The 16526-nt window shown below is 47.1% G+C and overlaps 1 protein-coding gene across 1 annotated transcript in view; it reads right to left on the reverse strand.

The window, feature by feature from the left end:
* Positions 1–16526, reverse strand: part of WDFY4 (WDFY family member 4) — a 282866-nt gene that overhangs the window by 145419 nt on the left and 120921 nt on the right. Inside the window, exons 28-35 of the mRNA XM_040624184.1 lie at positions 16008–16107; positions 13602–13807; positions 12606–12775; positions 10450–10575; positions 7527–7691; positions 4604–4807; positions 3798–3912; positions 2593–2750 (exon numbers count right to left, since the gene is read on the reverse strand). Of these exons, the coding sequence (XP_040480118.1) occupies positions 2593–2750; positions 3798–3912; positions 4604–4807; positions 7527–7691; positions 10450–10575; positions 12606–12775; positions 13602–13807; positions 16008–16107 (1244 nt within the window). The remainder of the gene's footprint in view (positions 1–2592; positions 2751–3797; positions 3913–4603; positions 4808–7526; positions 7692–10449; positions 10576–12605; positions 12776–13601; positions 13808–16007; positions 16108–16526) is intronic.

A 16526-nucleotide genomic window follows, 5' to 3' on the forward strand; every position in this document is an offset into this window, starting at 1 on the left:
TTGATACTTGATTCTCTCTATATAAGAACATACTATTAATAGTGTCTAATTTTTAATATATTATTAACTATTAATAATAGTTATGTGTAGAGTGTTTACAATATTCCAGTTATCCTATTAAGCATTTTTGCACTGATTTACATGAATTGCCTCATTTAAGCATCATAACATCATAAGTTAGCATCATGAAGTAAGATTATTCCATTTTAGGGATAAGAAGGTTGAGGGTCAGAGAGGTTAAGTGGTCAGCAAGAGTCAAACCCACACCAGACTCTGGAGTCATGCTCTTACCCACCATACCATCTAAAGTAGAAGGGAGGCAAACAAATTTTAGTAGATGAGAAACTTAGGAGGGAGGGCAGAAGGTCCTGATTTGAAGCCTTAACATTGATGGGACCAACCATCTACTTGGCTGCATTGCTTCATCATAACTAATAGATTAAAAAAAAAAATCCTGGAGGTCTAATGCACAGCATAGTGATTATAGGCAATAATACTGTCTTATAAACCTTAAAAGTGCTAAGAGACTAGATCTTCATTGTTCCCACCACAAAAAAAAAAAAAAGATAATTACGTGACTTGATAGAGGTGTTAGGTAACACCATGATGGTTATCCTGTCGCAATACATAAATGTACCAAGTCAACGTGGCATACCTTAAACTTATACAATGTTATATGTCAATTATATCTCAATAAAAATAAATTTAAAAATGTTTAAAGAATCCATATCCAAAAATTATGTGCAAAATGTTTCAGTCTATTAGGTCACCTGTCAGTTATAGATTGCTCTCTTCGAATTACATAGGTATGTGTTTATACCTATGACTTTAAGTTTTATTTAAATCTTCTGGAAATTGGGATTCATGTTTTTAATCATCATCCTGTCCTACTCCTCAGATGGGTCACATCTGTCAACCTGAAGTTAAGATTTGTGAGAGTCCAAGGCAGCAAGGAGGAGAGAAGGATGGCGGATATGTGCAGAGCGGAGTCTGACCTGGCACCCCCTTGAAAGCACATCAGCCCCAGGGGGCACCCACTCTCTGATGTTAGCTCTGAGTGTTTGCTTTGAGCACTGGGGAGCTTCTATGGACTGAATGTTTACATCCCCCCAAAACTATGTTGAAACCCTAGCTTCTCACTTGGAGATGGGGTCTCTGGGAGGTAAGGAGGTCTTGAAGATGGAGCCCTCATGGTGGGATGAGTGGCCTTATGAGAAGAGACAAGAAAGAGCTTGCTTCCCCTCTCCCTCCATCATGTTAAGATTCAGTGAGGAGATGGCCATCTGCAAACCAGGACAGGACTCTCCCCAGACACCAGATCTCTGGGCACCTTGATCTTGGACTTGCCAGCCTCTAGAACTGTGAGAAAGAATGTCTGTTGTTTAGTCCATGGTTGACAGTCCGTGGTGTTGTCTTTGTGGCCTGAGCTAAGATGGGAGCTCAGTGGCTACTCTCATTTCTCAACACAACTTCCCAAGAATCTGATTTTAATCCCTTCAGAGTTGAGAAGGCTATTTCTCCCATCTTGGGGTTATTCTTGAGGAAGCATCTGAATACGTCCTTTTCAGGCTTGCCCAGAACTGTGAGACAGCCAGACTGACTAGCACCCTAGGAACTATGCCAAGGCCCAGTCCTGGGGTCTGCAGCTGACTCCACAGACAGAAGTATTCTGGGGACACTGATGTCACCCTCTCTATGAGGTGTGAAGAGGAAGGAGAGTGGCTCCCCTGGGTTCTGCTGCAGAAAGCATGCTGAGAATCACTGGCAGGAGTTTCTGGAGGCAGATTTCAGCTTTCCAGCAATCACAGGTGCCCCACTGGCTGGGACTGCCTTACGCCAGCGTGAGCTCCTCAGACAGGAAGGGTTCAAGGAAAGAGTGAACGGCCACTTGTCAGGAAAAGTTTCTAGAATGGAAGATGAGGACAAGGTAGAGTTCCCAACCAGAATTCTGAGATGGTGTGATTCTGTGTGTGTGTACACATGTACAATAAAATATGTGTGCACATGTATACACACACACACTTACATCTAAAGGTGTATCTACAGACATGCATTTGCTTGTGTGGGTGTGTGTGTAGGTTGATCTGGGGAGAGAAGGAGAGCGCATGCAGGAATAATAGGGTTAGGAAAAAATACTCATGGCAATTTCAGGAAGGCCCAAATATGACCCATGGAGGTGCATAGTAAGAATGAAATGAAATAGGCCTTTTGGAGATAAGGAGCTTTTTGGCCCTTTGTCAATGAGCAATAACTAAGATTAAACCAACAATCACAATAAAAATCCAAAGTAGGGATGTAGAGTCTAGGAGGGGACAGAGCTCAGCCGCCAGCACAGGGGCCTGCTGCTCCCACTCACTGCGATGGATCTCAAATGGTCTGAGGTAAGAGCCCTGCAGGGCACTCAACATCCACCAGGTACTACCTGGGCCAGAAAGCTCCTCCTCCTTCCTCCAAACCCTCTCAGAATGTATTTCCAGGAAGGACAGCAGCTCCAACTGGACCAACTAGTCAGCAGCTAACAGTGTGTCATACAGACACTTGGTGGGTCAGCAGGAGATCCCCACCCAACCATGGCCAGCCCAGGGTTCTTACCACCACGATGCGGTCTGTGATGAAGAGAAGAACGTGTCTGGGGTCTGCTGAGAACATCCCACTGTACAGTTTCTCCACCAGCTTCTGGGTGAAGTGGGAGATGTTTGCGAGTGAAGGAGCAGCAGCAGCTTCTGTATTTGGCTGAGGCTCTTTACTGCCTGGGGGCAGGGGCAGTGAGGACACATACCATGTCTGAGAAATCATCAGAGTCCAAATAGCCTTCTCTCCACAACAGTCTCCAAGCCCCTCGTGGTAACCAACCACAGCTTACTCACCTCTGTATACCCCGATGTAACCTTCTATATACCGTTGCTGGAAAATGGGGTCTTATACACAGTAGGTGCCCAATGAATACACTTTTTTTTCAAAGTAAATTAATCTTGAACAATCTAGTCAGTGACATAAACCAAGTGGGGAAAAGGCAAACCAGGGGTGGCATTTCTTCTAGTAGGCATTTGGAAGGAGGGTGGAGGAAAACTGAAGGCATAAGGTAAATGCGAAGGCTGTCACGGTGACCCACGGCTCCGTTGCTACAGGGAACAGAGGATAAAGCAGGCACTGTGCTCAGATGGGGATGTGATGACCTCAGCTATCCTTGTAACAACCCTCTGAGTTAGCCACAGTTGCCATCCCGCTCACAGCTTCAGGCACCTGCCCCGAGTGACACCGCTGTCTAGTGACAGAGCCAAGAGTGGAACTGGGACTCCCAGCTCATGCTTTTCACCGCGCTACCTTACCACCCCACAGAAGCTCCCCAAGAAAGACCAAAAGTCAGGGTTGCCACACTGTGGGACAAGGAAGAGTCAGAAGATGAGCCATGTCACTAAGGATTCCGTGGCTCAGAAACCACAGAACAAGATGCTGAGAAGAATGTTAAATTCCAATTGCCAGCTTGACTTCCCTCAATGGAAAAGGCGAATCCTACTGAAGCCAGAGGAGAATGGATTTGAGCTCAGAGGCTTTGTCTCTGAGTGGCCCAGAGATGGCAGGGGTGTCCTGGAGAGGGGCACACATGCCTCCCCTGGGGCCTCTAGGCAGGGCCAATGAGCTCTCATTGTGGATTTGTGGAAGGACGACGTGCAGGTGGAGGGTGGCTTCCCATGGCTCCCAAGGGGCCCTGCAGCACTGTGAGCCAGGGGCTGGCTTTCCTGCTCAGCTGTCAGAAGCTCTGTGTCATTAGGAGGAAAAAGTCACCCCCCACTCACCTCTGAGCATGGGCACGTTGCCTCCACTCAGCGTGTGAAATATTTCCATGGTGGAAAGCAGGACCTCAGACTGGAAGTCTCGCTTCTGTTGGCTGGTGGCATTGTCCGGACAAGCCTGGAAGCACACTGGGGACTAAGAGAGTGCCCACACAGCCATCACGTCCACTTCGTGCCCACCGAGTTTTCTTGCATGGCCCGTAGGCTACTACGCAGCTCCCAGGAGTGCCGGCTGCCCCTTCTCCAGGGCATTGCCCTCTGCTGACGAGGTTCCCTCACCCGAGAGGTGACGCCTACTTCCTGAGTGGAGGAGGCAAGTTGTGGAGGACCCACAGGCAACAACTACCGGGCAGGTACCTCAAGGTGGGGCAACTCGGAGATGCAGATAGCACACCAAGTGTTCCCCTTGGGACCAGGCTATGGCGGAGACCATTTCTTAGCTCGCTTTCCCCCTGAACCCCTCTGCCGCCCTTCCCTGCTTCTCCTGAGAGCACAGCCCCCAAATCACTTCCGCAAAATCCCAGCCTCGGGCTCTGCTTCTAGGGACCTGGCTAAGCCCTGCCCTCACCCATCTGTCCACAAGCTGCTTGGTGAGTTCCCTGCCGTGCCAGGGTCTGTGGTTCCCACCGCACCACTGCATTCCCAGCAGGTGTTCTCAACCCCCAGCGGGCCGGCATCTGCAGGCCTAGGCGAGCTCTCCAAAAAGACCATCTCCGGGTCTTCCTGGGCATCCCCTGCCCTTGTGATGCCCGTGTCCTCGCAGGCCTGTTCCCACAGCACACAGCCCTAAAACACCCTTTCCAGCTCACCTCCAGGAGCACTTCCAGTGGCAGCCACTGCTTGGGGTTGGAGGCCGCCAGCAAGAACTCCCTCAAGAGTAGCTGCATGAACTCCCTCAGCTGCCGCCAGGTGGGATGTGACAAGGCAGGAGCCTGCAGACCCTCTGCAATGCCGTCGCCTTCGGCTTCAGTCCCCGGGCTGCTGGCGTTCTGGGCAGGCTGAGTCATGGGCTCCTCAGAGACAAGAGAGCCCCAGCATGAGTGGCCTGCCCTGCCTCAGAGCACTCTCACGTCCACCTCTGGGGTGTACATGGGTGGGGTCCTTATCAAACCCACTAACATGTAAGGAAATGAAGGCTCTGAGGAGAAGGGTGACTTGCCCAGAGTCCCACTGCTCATCAGAGGGCCTGCTGTGGTCTCTGAACATGAGGTAGGTGGGAGCCATGGAAAGAAGCTGAGCATGGAGCAAGAGAGGCCTGCAGTGGTGGCCACTGAAGCCCAGACTGGATCCTGGGCAAGCCACTTCCTCCTTGAAGCCAGAGCTCATGGTCAGTCAAATGACGACCATGAAAAGACCTCACAAAGACACGTGAGGCCACAGTGAGAAAACAGTGCGTGTAGCAGTGCTATGTTCAGGAGAGGCTGTTCCCACCTCCTGGTGGAGCCCTCACCTTTACTGCCTGCCAGCCCTGCTGATGTTGACAGACTGGACCGTCTGGGAAGACAAACAGAACTTCCTCAAGTCCTGGCATCCAAGTCCCTGAAATGCCTTGGCCTTCACTTTCTCATTTTTATGTTTATAAAAATCTGAGATTGATGAGGCAGGGGTTGTCAGCCCAGATCCCTCCAGGAGGACATGAGGATGCTGGGAGACCGAATGACACACCCAAGGACACGCGGCCAGGGGCTCCTGACTCCTGGCCCATGAACTTTTCATGCACGTTCATCTGTTGGCACCTCCCTTTGCTCATTCATAAAATTAATGCAGCCATTCTTAATTAAGCCATAAAATGAATTTAATGGCACCTAGGGAGGTGGTGGCTGCATTAATTAGCTCCAAGCGGCCTTGACTGGAAAGATGCCATATATATTTACAGCAAATCGAAGCCTTCTGGCCACCAGCCTTCTGCATGAAGAGGGCCTATCGTGTTTTCTGTGCAACAAAGGCCTTTTGAAGCTGACGGGGAGCTGGGACACAGCTCAGAGGTGTGGGGATAAGACTTTGAAACTGGAGCCAGGAGTCCCAAGACAGAGTCTGGCTTATCTGTGGTCGCTGGGGAAGTGACTTTGGGCCAGGCCTGCCTCCAGGCAGGAACTGTTGAGTGTGAGGAGGAAGAGCCCTGGGTCAGAGTGTGGGCTGTGGGCGGGCAGCCAGCTGGAACCCCGGCTCAGCATATGGTGAGCCTGGCCTGCAGGTGTAGAAGCTAAGGTGGGGACCTGGACTAAGGATGTCAGGCCACAGACTTCGGGGTCCTGGTCCCCTCCAGAAGCCCTAGTTTGGGGGATGGTGAGGGGCAGCCTGAAGGATCGTCCATCCTCCCTGACTGGTCCAGGGGCGCCTGGACTCTCTCCCATCCACCACCCCTCCTGGGCTGCCCACAGTGACTGCCTTTGCTCTTTGCCACATCTTTTTTTTTAACGCCTACTTTTCCAGTATGTTCCTTTAACTCATTAACCCACCAAACCATTTTATCTTTTTGCAAATCTTCTAGTCATTATATTTAGTTTTTTCATTAAAACTACTCCAATTTTACTTGGCCATTTAATTTCATTTTAAACTGACTGATGGAAATGATGCAGGCCTTGAGGTGAGAGTGAGGTTTCAATCTTGGCTCTGTCACTCATGAATCATGTAAACTCTGGCCTATTTCATTCTCTCGAACATTTTGTGAGATGGGTCTTACAGTCCCCACTAAATGCAGCAGAAACTGCTCAGCCCCACTTGGCCCCTCTGGATCTCACTTTCCCCTTGCAGAATCCTCCTGCCTAGCGTGTTACTAAGGTTAGATAAAGCTCCAGGCTCAGGACTGCTGAGGTGGTCAGGAGATGGCAGCTTATCACCATGAACACACACCTAAAATAGAGTAGCTGAACGAACACATTGGTCCTATTCATTTGGTTGTTCAGCAAAGAATTATGGAGCAAATACTGCATGCCCACGCTGTGTTCGCCACGGCTTCTAAACCTTCCACCTAGCACCGCGTGCCTTCTAACATGTTCCTTTAGCTATAGTTATGGATTTGCAGACACGTGTCACTGGTTTACCCTCCCTGTTGAACTTCCTACTACACGATGGTAGGGGTGATGAGGGGAGGCCTGCCCTTCCTCTCCTGCACCAGCCCTTTCCACCGTCCTCACCTGCTCCTCTCAGCTGCCACACGCTCCCAACCCACCGAGCCCCCTTGGCCTGCTGGGTCTTTCCGTGGCTCACACTCACACCACGTCCTCAGAACCCAGTTGGCCCTTTGCCCTCCCAACCTCGGTTTGTCTGGCTCTAAGCTGAGCCTCAGCAAACCCTCTGACAGCAAGGAGTCCCAGGGCGTGACCTGCAGACAGGATGAGAGTCATGAGACCTGAAGATAGGACGCTTCCTGTTCCCTGTCTCCTGTCTGGTGTGTATGGGCCAGTGGCTTCCTGCGGTGGAATTTGTTGGTTCACGCTAGCAGTGTGAGTATTCCATATAGAGCTGGACTTGGTCTGCCATCAAATTTCTCATTACTAAGATTCCTGATAACTCAAAAAATTACTGAATCTCAGAGCTGAAAGTGACCTCAAGCTGCATCTCAGCCAAGTAAAGGAAAGTTACCCAAGTTGTTTACTTCATGTTTCAGCCAAGTTGCCTTAAAATGCATTTTAGTTTGGGGTAGGGATAGAGAGGAATTTCTCCCTTTGCCCTTGAAGCATGATGACGTTCACCCCTGCTCTCACTGGGCAGAACAGTGACATGTCCTACCTTGCGGGTTCCCAGAGGGAAGGTGACTGCAGCCAATGTCTGGAGGAACTCCGGGGCCCGCCAGGCAGGATCCTGGGGGTACGTGCTGTGCACAAGGCCCAGGAACTGCAGCACGCTGGCAGGGAAAGTCCGTTCCCAGGCGTCATCTCCAGAGCCTCCTGAGGGCTGAAGGCACACTTCATGAGAACGTGCACGGGAACGTGACTGGGGGCTGAAGAGGAGCCAGGGGGCTTTCTGAGACGGTCAGCAAGACACCTAATTGCAGACACGTAAGTCTATGGATTAGCCCAGGATACTGGCCATCCGTTGGGGAAGGGTTTAATGTGTGCAGGCATTGTTGCAAGGGCTTCACAGGCATTCCTCCTCTCCCCTCACATCAACTCTCTACATTTACTCCTGTTTTACAGGGGGGAAGACAGAGGCGCAGAGAGGTTAAGTAGCTTGCCAAAGTTACCCGACAGATAAGGGACAAAGCCAAGAACTGAACCCAAGCAATGGGGCTTGTGTGTGCGTGTGTGTGTGTGTCTGTGTGTGTGTGTGATTATGCTAAGAAAGTACAGATCACACTTTTTGTTCTTTTTAAAGACAAGAATGTATTTAATTTTTTTATTATATATTCTTTTAGCATGTAATTAGGTAATCATATGCTTGTTTTTTTAGCCACTTACCTATGACAAATTGCATCAACAGATTTTTTGCATTTTTGCAAAGAGCTCACGAAGTTACTCTGTTCCTATTCTTTCAGTGCACTTCCTTATTCTGTTTTTAAATATTTTATGTATGATTTTGAGTGCATATTTATAAATGATAGTGGGCCACAGTTTTCTTTTTGTTATATGTTTGTCAGGTTTGATATAATTATTATGCTAGCTTTACTGAAAAAAACCTGTTCTCTTTTCTTTTTTTCAAGAAGATGTTAAATCCATAATTCTTATATTATTTAAGTTGTTCCTATGAAACTCTTGGGCCCCAATTTTTTTCATTATTGCCTTGTTTAGGCTCTTAAATGTCTCTTTGATCTTCTTTAATAGATATTTTATTCAGTTTGCACAAATGGCCTCTTTTACTTCATTTAATTTTCTGTAGGATTATTTCTTCCTTCTTATTCTGTATTTGTAGGCTCATGCTCTCTTTACCCCACCTTCTCCCACTTTACCCCACACTCTCCCACTACCTAAGGAGCCGAGGACTTGTGGATTGATTTAAAGAACTTTAGATATAGTCTCCTGATTTTTTTTTCTGTCTAGTTCTAAGATTTTGACATTTGGCATCTTCAAATTTTTTTTTGTTTTCTAGAATTAATGTGATTGCAGTTTTAAAGACCTCTTGATTCATATTATTTTAACGTGGTTAAACTCTCTGTTTTTTATTGTTGCGATCCATTTTATTTTGTTTTGTCCTAGTCAGAGCACGTGAATTGTATACTTTCCTTCTTTGGAAAACGTACTCATGGTTCCATTACATGGAATTAATTGTTCAATTAATTTCGGGGTTGTGTGCCTGAAAAAAAAAGCATATTTTCTGTTTGCAGCATAAAGAGTTTGTTACCTTTCTAGCCAGTTAATGTTATTTTTAAAAAGCAAACGAAACGAATAACATGAAAGCAGATAAAATAAAGGAAATGTATAGTATGCTGAAAGGAGTAAAAAAAAAAAAAAGGCCAGGCATTTACATTCTAATGTCAAACATAAAACATTTATCTGGTATATTAGAGATGTGACTTTTAAACTGAGTCAAAAGCCAAGACCCAACAGCTGGGGCTGTGAGGATGGGTTGGGCACTCCTATGCAAGATGGCGGGAGGTACCTTAGGGGGAGGACTGTGTATGTTTAATGTCTAATGAAACCTTCTGAGAAGTGTGTCCAAAAGAAAATACATGAAGGACACTTTGACCCACTATCCTACATTCCAGAATTCACCCTAAGGAGAATATAAACTACAGAGAAAGGATATCTGCTCAAAAAAGTTCATTACAGACTTTTTATAACAATGAACATTCTGAAAAACAACATAAATTTCCATGTACAAATAAGGATAATTCCCAACAACATGTTGAGAAAAAAAGGCAAGAGTGGCTTACGTGGCCTAACCCTCTGTAAGGATGTGGTATAATCTTAGGCGTCTGGGAGAACATTCCACTATAGTTCACAGTGGTTATCTCTGCATGTGTTTCAGGTGATTTTTACTTTCTAGCTTTCTCTTCTTTTTAAATTGTAAAGGTAAGCATGCATCATTTTACAGAAGTAAGAGGATTTCCCCACACAGAATCAAGCCTCCAGTCACCCTTGGGGTCTACAGAATGAAGTCAGAAGTTTCCAGCCTTTCATGCACGTTCTTGTTTATCTGGCTCACAATTACCCCCATTCACAGGCCACATGGCCTTTACTCCCTCACACTTGCCTTCATGTCTAAAATAACCTCTCCACCTACCTCTGTTGGACTCTAAAGGCCTGAGTCAATGGCTCTCCATGTCATGTACGTAGTTGGTGGGCATGTGTCTTCTCTAACAGGTTTCGACCTCACAGCTCACTCACGTGTGAGGCCCACCTGTCCTGGTGGAGGTGAGCTCCTTGAGGGGAGAGACCCCCTTCCACCCCCTGCCAGCCCCTGAAGCTGCTGACCTAGAGCAGTTGCTCAGGAATGTTCCCCTGACGGAAGGCATTAAATCTCCCAGTGAAGAGACTCAAATATGTAAACCAATGGAAAATAGATGTCTTCTGGCAAGAGTGTGTAAACTCCACTGGGGACATTTAGGCTGTGTTTTCCACTGAGCAACCAAGTTATCACAAGGAACCCACCTTGCCTCTTCTATCAAGAGTTCTGAATAACACTTGCTAATTATCAGCAAGGGAAGCTGCTGGAAAAAGTCAAACTTGTCTTCCCATCAGAAACTCCCTCATGAGATGAGGGGAATGGCTCTCACCTGGTTCATGGTGGCTTTCAGCATTTCCAGAAGCAGCAGGGCACCTTCAGTGCACAGCCCAGCCCGAAGGACCTCTTCGTTGTGGTGCTTCTGCAGGAGCCACTGGAGCATGGCGTCCAGGCTACCCTGAAAGAGGGGGCAAGGGCTGTAGAGAGACATGGAAGCACACCAAGGGGACCGGCTGTCCAGCCAATGTATCGTGTTTCCCAGGGGGCCCGAGTGGGAAAGGAAAGACAGCACAGTAGCAGCCTAGGTGGCTGGCCCATGTGGAGAACTTCAGCCCACTCAGGGGTGCACAAGGGAAATGCACACCCCCAAGAAGGTGCTGCAGACCCACCAGCAATTTGCATCGAGTTTAGCTCTTTCGTTTGGTGTGAAATCACAATCAACTTAAATGAATTTTTGTAAATGAGATTACAGAGGACATATGAGGAATTCAAAGGCTTTGGGGAAAGTGCCGAGTGTAGCAGAGGGAACATAGGGGTTGACCAGCAGGGTGATCTGACTTTGCCTCCTTAAAAGCTGGGCTTATGCAGCTTATTCGGCCTCTTGGCAACTCAGTTTCCTTCTCTGTGAAATGAAAATTACATTCTCTACCCCACAGGATGGTTATAAATATCAAGCGAAATAAAATACGTAAAACATCTATCATGGGTCCTGACATTCAGCAGATGTTTGTTCCCTACGATACATTCTTGGAGAAATTGAAATACAGGGTTGCGGTGAACCTAGCACAGTATATTAAGAACTTTATTTTGAAGTGTGGTCTCTAATATTATTAGCATATATCAAGATTTAGAGAGGTCAAGTATAAGGATGTGCTTGAGAGGTAGATTTTCTAGACTTCTATTTATAGAGCCATGCCCCTCCCCCAAACTCAACTCAGTGCAATTTAACTCAACTCAGTTGAGACTGAAAAACAATTTTTGAATCTGCTATTTTTCAGGCACCCAGGAAGGAAAGAAGTAGGGTATGTTCTCGAGGGGCTCAGTGGCTAAGGAGAGAGGAAACCACGTAACCGTGTCAGTGCCGGTTAAGGGGAAGGTGTGCGCACGGGAGGGAATGAGTCCCCCTGTCTAGGGGTCGAAGCCGGAGCTGGAATCTGAGCTGAGGACTGAGGGGCGACCCCTCCCAGGCAGGAGACATGGGAGTAAGAGCTCATTAAGGGCACGGGGGGGCAAGCACAAAGCAGCTGGCCTTATCGGAGAGGTGACTCAGGAGGTGCACAGCACAAAGGGCAGGCAGCGAAGAAGCTGGGCTGGAGAGACAAGGCGGGCACCCAATCACAAAGGGTCCCACAGGGGAGCTCATGAAGTCTTGGATGTGGTGCAAATGAGTGAGTGGGTGCGTGGTGAGAAGCTGTGTATAGTGAGTGCATGCTCCTCTTTGGAGAAATTTGGCTAAGGAAGGACACGAGGATGATAAATAAGACAGCAGTTGGTCAAGAGTGTGAGTCAAGTGGTTTTAGGTGGGATGCAGTTCGCAATACTTATGGTCTATGAGGAAAAAGTCCGTAGAAAGGAGGTGCTAAAAACACAGGAGAAAGAAGGGTCAACCACTGGCGAGGTCACTCAGGAAAGCAGCAGAAGGAATCCAGATCAGCCTGGAAGAGCTACCCTTTGCCAGTGACAATAGAGAGAGGGTGATAAAGAGGGTCATGGCATAAACAGGTGGTGGAAAGTGGGGTGCCAGGGCAATGCCCCCCTCTGGGGTTCTCCACTCCCACTGTGAGGTAAATCATCTGAGCAAAGGCAGCTTTGGGGCAGAAGATGGTTTACGCTAAAATGTAGGGGAATCGAGGGGCATGGTTTAGGTAAAGAGACAGGCTTTTTCAGAAGGCATAAGCTGAGGCTCTAATTCTGTGGGGGCAGCAATTAACCTCCCCATGCCACCCCCATCATCATGTGACTGCTCTAGCCATGCCCAGAAGGAGAAAGACTTAAAACACAGACCTGCCGGCAGGGAGGATGGGAGGCAGAGGCCCAGGAGCTCAGGGGATCTGAAAAGCTGCCCAAAGGGGAAGGAAGTAGGTCAAACACATGAGTTAGAAGAAATGGATGGAAGTAGGGGTGGAGAATCTTAGGGAACCACCTTGGTCACATAGGATCAGAAAACCAGGTGTGTCACTCCAACCCAGGGACACTCCAGGAACTTACTTTGGGCCCATCTGTCAACTCTGTAAGTGGCGTCTGCAGGAAGAAGCTGGACACAATGAGGTAGACTTCCGGAATGTGCACATGGTGGCCCAGAAAGTCCTTCAAGACTCGGAACCCAGGAAGTAGGCAGGGGCTCTGGTCAGACGTGGGGGGCTGGCTCTTCAGGTTATCTGTTGATCAGATGGAAGGGGAACAAAATCCAATCGGTAACAGTCGAAAATGCTTCTGGTCAAGGTGGGGATTGGGCCCATGAAGGGATTCCCTGCCACCTACCCATCCCATAGAAATGCCAGATAGAATATGTCATACATGCATGGACATAAGAAAGTATTCAACAAGACTTCCTTTTCCTATTCCTGACATACTGATTCATTCCTTCATTCGTTTATTCAAAAACAGATCCATATTTAGTGCCTACAACCTTAGAAGCACTAGGGCAACTTTATACTAAGCAACAGGGACGTAGCATTTCAACCAAATATACAGAAGCCCAGACCCTCACCAAGTACTTGGAATTCAGTGGGAGGGATGGACATTAAGGAATTAAATACCCAAATAAATATACGCTTGTGAATTGTGACAAGCAGCATAAAGAAAAGTATTGGGGGCAAAAGAGTAAAACAGAGGTGCCCTAATTCAGGTGGGACCCTCCTCTCCTGGAGGAAGTGGCATTTGAACTAAGACCTGACAGATGAACCCACACCAGCCAGGAGAGCCTTACTGGTGTTGGGGGTTGGGGGAAACAACTCAGGAAGAGCAAAAGAGCTAAGAAACTTTTGAGGACTGGAAGGAAGGCCCCAGCATCTGGAAAGCAGTAAGGACAAAAGAGGATCCTCACCAGGAAGTAAGAGGGGACTGGGGCCGACTGGGGTCAGGGGTCAAGGTGATCCTACTGCAAGAGCAGTGAAGCCCCCAGCAGGAAGGAGCCTGGCAGGTCCTCACCCGCAGCCCAGGCTCAGATGGCACCCCACCCCCTGGAGAAGGCCACACACTCACCTATCACAATGTCCACGCCCTCAGAGCTGCGCTCCACCCAGGATCCCGCAAACAGGCCATCTTTAAATCGCCCACGGAGAGAGGGGCTTGCCAAAAAGTGCAGCAGCAGTTTCAACCCCAGCACGGTGGTGCTGGAATGCACATGGCCCTGCACGAGGAGCAGGAACCAGTCAGGCCCCAGGCTCAGAAACATCTCTTCCTTTGTCCTGTGGGGTCAATAAATGCAATAAATTATCTCACAGTCTGTGAGCAAAGAACACATCCAGGAAATACAAGTAATGTCCAGCCTCACTTGTCATCGAGGAGAGGCAAATTAAGGTTAATCTGGATATTACTTAGTGAAGTACATGTTATATTTTTAAAGAACGGTAAAATAAAATGCTGGCAAGTTTGCTGTTAAATGGCTGAATATGTTTATTAATGGCTGAAGTGTAAGTTGGCTAAAGTTTTTCAAAGCAATTTGAAACTGTATCAACCTGTACAAATGTGTAGGCCCCTCGATAGCCCTACCCCACTAGTATTCATACTTACAGGGTCTGACTAGCCACTCATCTAATCATATCAATACAATCACATAAAACACACAATGGTTGGTAAACTCCGTTTTCAAATATACAGGTGAAAATTAATCTCAATGGAATAGTCCAATATTTATGCATCTTTATCAGTTTAGGCAAAATACATGTTTAACTGTCACTTTCAAAAATGAATTTTAAAATGATGAGTTTGGAGAATACAAACTTGCTAGAAGGGACTGGAGGGCAGGGAGGTGGGCAACCAAACCTCAGGAGTAATGGGTCAGCAAAGGACTCTGCCTCCTGGGAGCCAGAGAAGGGTCCATCTTTGCTGGGCAGTGTTCTCAGTGCCAGCTGCCAGACAAGGGAGTGAGGCTGTGGCCACAGGACTAGGAGTCAAAGAACTGTCCTCTCTTCTCTCCCTGCCTCCTGTGACTAACTGGATGACTCTGGAAGGGCTCTTGATGAGCTCTGGTCATTTTTCTTGATGTTGATGTTGGTGGTGATGATGATGGTGTTGATGATGATGGTAGTGGTGATGACGATGGTAGTGGTGATGACGATGGTAGTGCTGCTGCTGATGGTAGTGGTGATGATGGTGGTAATGATAATGATGGTGATGGTGATGGTGTTGATGATGATGGTAGTGGTGATGATTATGGTAGTGGTGATGATGATGGTAGTGCTGATGATGATGGTAGTGCTGATGATCATGGTAGTAGTGATGATGGTGGTAATGATAATGATGGTGATGGTGATGGTGGTGGTGATGATGATGGTGGTGGTGATGATGTTGATGATGATGGCAGGGATGGTGAGATGATGATGATGATAGCAGTTAGCTTATGGGGTATCTATAGTATCCCAGACACTGTGCTTAGGGCAAGCCACATATTAACTTCCATCTTTAGCAGGTACTAATTTTATCCTCAGATAGATGAGAAGAAGAGGGCACAGAAGGCTTAACTAACCTCCCCAAGGTCTCTGGAAGCAGAGCTGGGCTTTGAACCCAGAAGGTCTAGAGATCAGAGCTCCACTGATTAAGCACTACACTATATTCTCACTCAAAAAGATGAAAAAGGAAAGAGACTAGCTCATCTCCCAGGCATCTTCCAGTTCTACCATGCTTAGATTCTAGGAATGCAGACTTTTTAAGCACTACTTGTAAGGCTGTTTTACTGAAGGGTGACTCCTCACCCCATTCCTCTGTCCCCCAAATACACATACACATGAAAATGTCAACTCAGTGGGAGCAAGGATCTGGACTGACTTCTCAGCACTGCATTCTCGGAGTGAGGGATGGTGTCTGGCACACAGTAAGTGCTCAACAAATAGTTGTTGAATGACTGACTCCGGAGTTGGACATAAAGCAGGCAGTCAGAGGGAGAGGGTTAATGGAATTTTATGGTTACACATTGTTTTGAAAGTTAATTGAAGGCAGATACTTCTTTTTCCAACTTGGAAAAATAACTAAAAAACTGACAGTAAATAGCAGAAGAATTTGGCAAGCCTTTTCCTTGATAGATGTTATTTAGGCTAACCATTTCTCCACTCTATTGTCTGCCAAGTACAGGACATCAAAATCAGTAATTGTCACAACTGCCAAAACAATAACAATTACACTATAGCAATGGTGACAAAAGGAGCTTATTGTAATTATACCAAATCTGTTCTGAGTTACTCATGCCCATTGCACATTTGCATCAGAATATCTTAGGGCAAGGTCTGCTTTATTGGGTGGAGAGAATGTAATTTTCTTTCTGACTGGTGCAGGAAACACACTGCAGAAAACCGACTCAGAGATGCTAAACTTTTCATTAAGAAAAGGTTTTAATACCGCACCCTGTATGAGGCAACTTCATGCCAAATCGCTCTTCCTGGAGCTACTTACTCAGAGGACAGATGAAGTTGGGAAGAAGATATTACGCTGAACAGCATCTCCAGCAACTGGTTTCTGAGCCAGATTGTCTTTCCAGATGTTTGGCTTCCAGCTACAAAAAAAGGAAATTCAGATTTGAGAGAAAACGGATGTAAAGAGACATAATATTTGCTGCAGTAAGCAATCATATTCACCAAATGCTTAGTTCACTCAGGAATTTGGGCATGGATGGGACTCAAAATTTTGGCATTCAAGTCTAGACTTCTATGCAATGCTTAAAAAGAACTTCAGAAAATGTTCCTAAAGTTCCCTTTAACTGGAGATGTTTCTGATGCTTCCCATCACTCCCCCCCAAAAATCCTAAAAATAGGGTCAAATTTATCTTCTAATAGAAAAGTGTTTTTTTTCCCCATTATCATCATAGGCTGTAACATTTCTTGACCACCTACTACATGCTGGGCATTATGGGAGGCACTGGGAAGAGCATAGTGGAGATTTGGGGTACTTGATCTCAATTCCTGTTCTCAGTGT

The sequence above is a fragment of the Ursus maritimus genome, unplaced genomic scaffold (assembly GCF_017311325.1).
Source record: "Ursus maritimus isolate PB19 unplaced genomic scaffold, ASM1731132v1 scaffold_7, whole genome shotgun sequence".
In the NCBI taxonomy this organism is placed as follows: domain Eukaryota; kingdom Metazoa; phylum Chordata; class Mammalia; order Carnivora; family Ursidae; genus Ursus; species Ursus maritimus.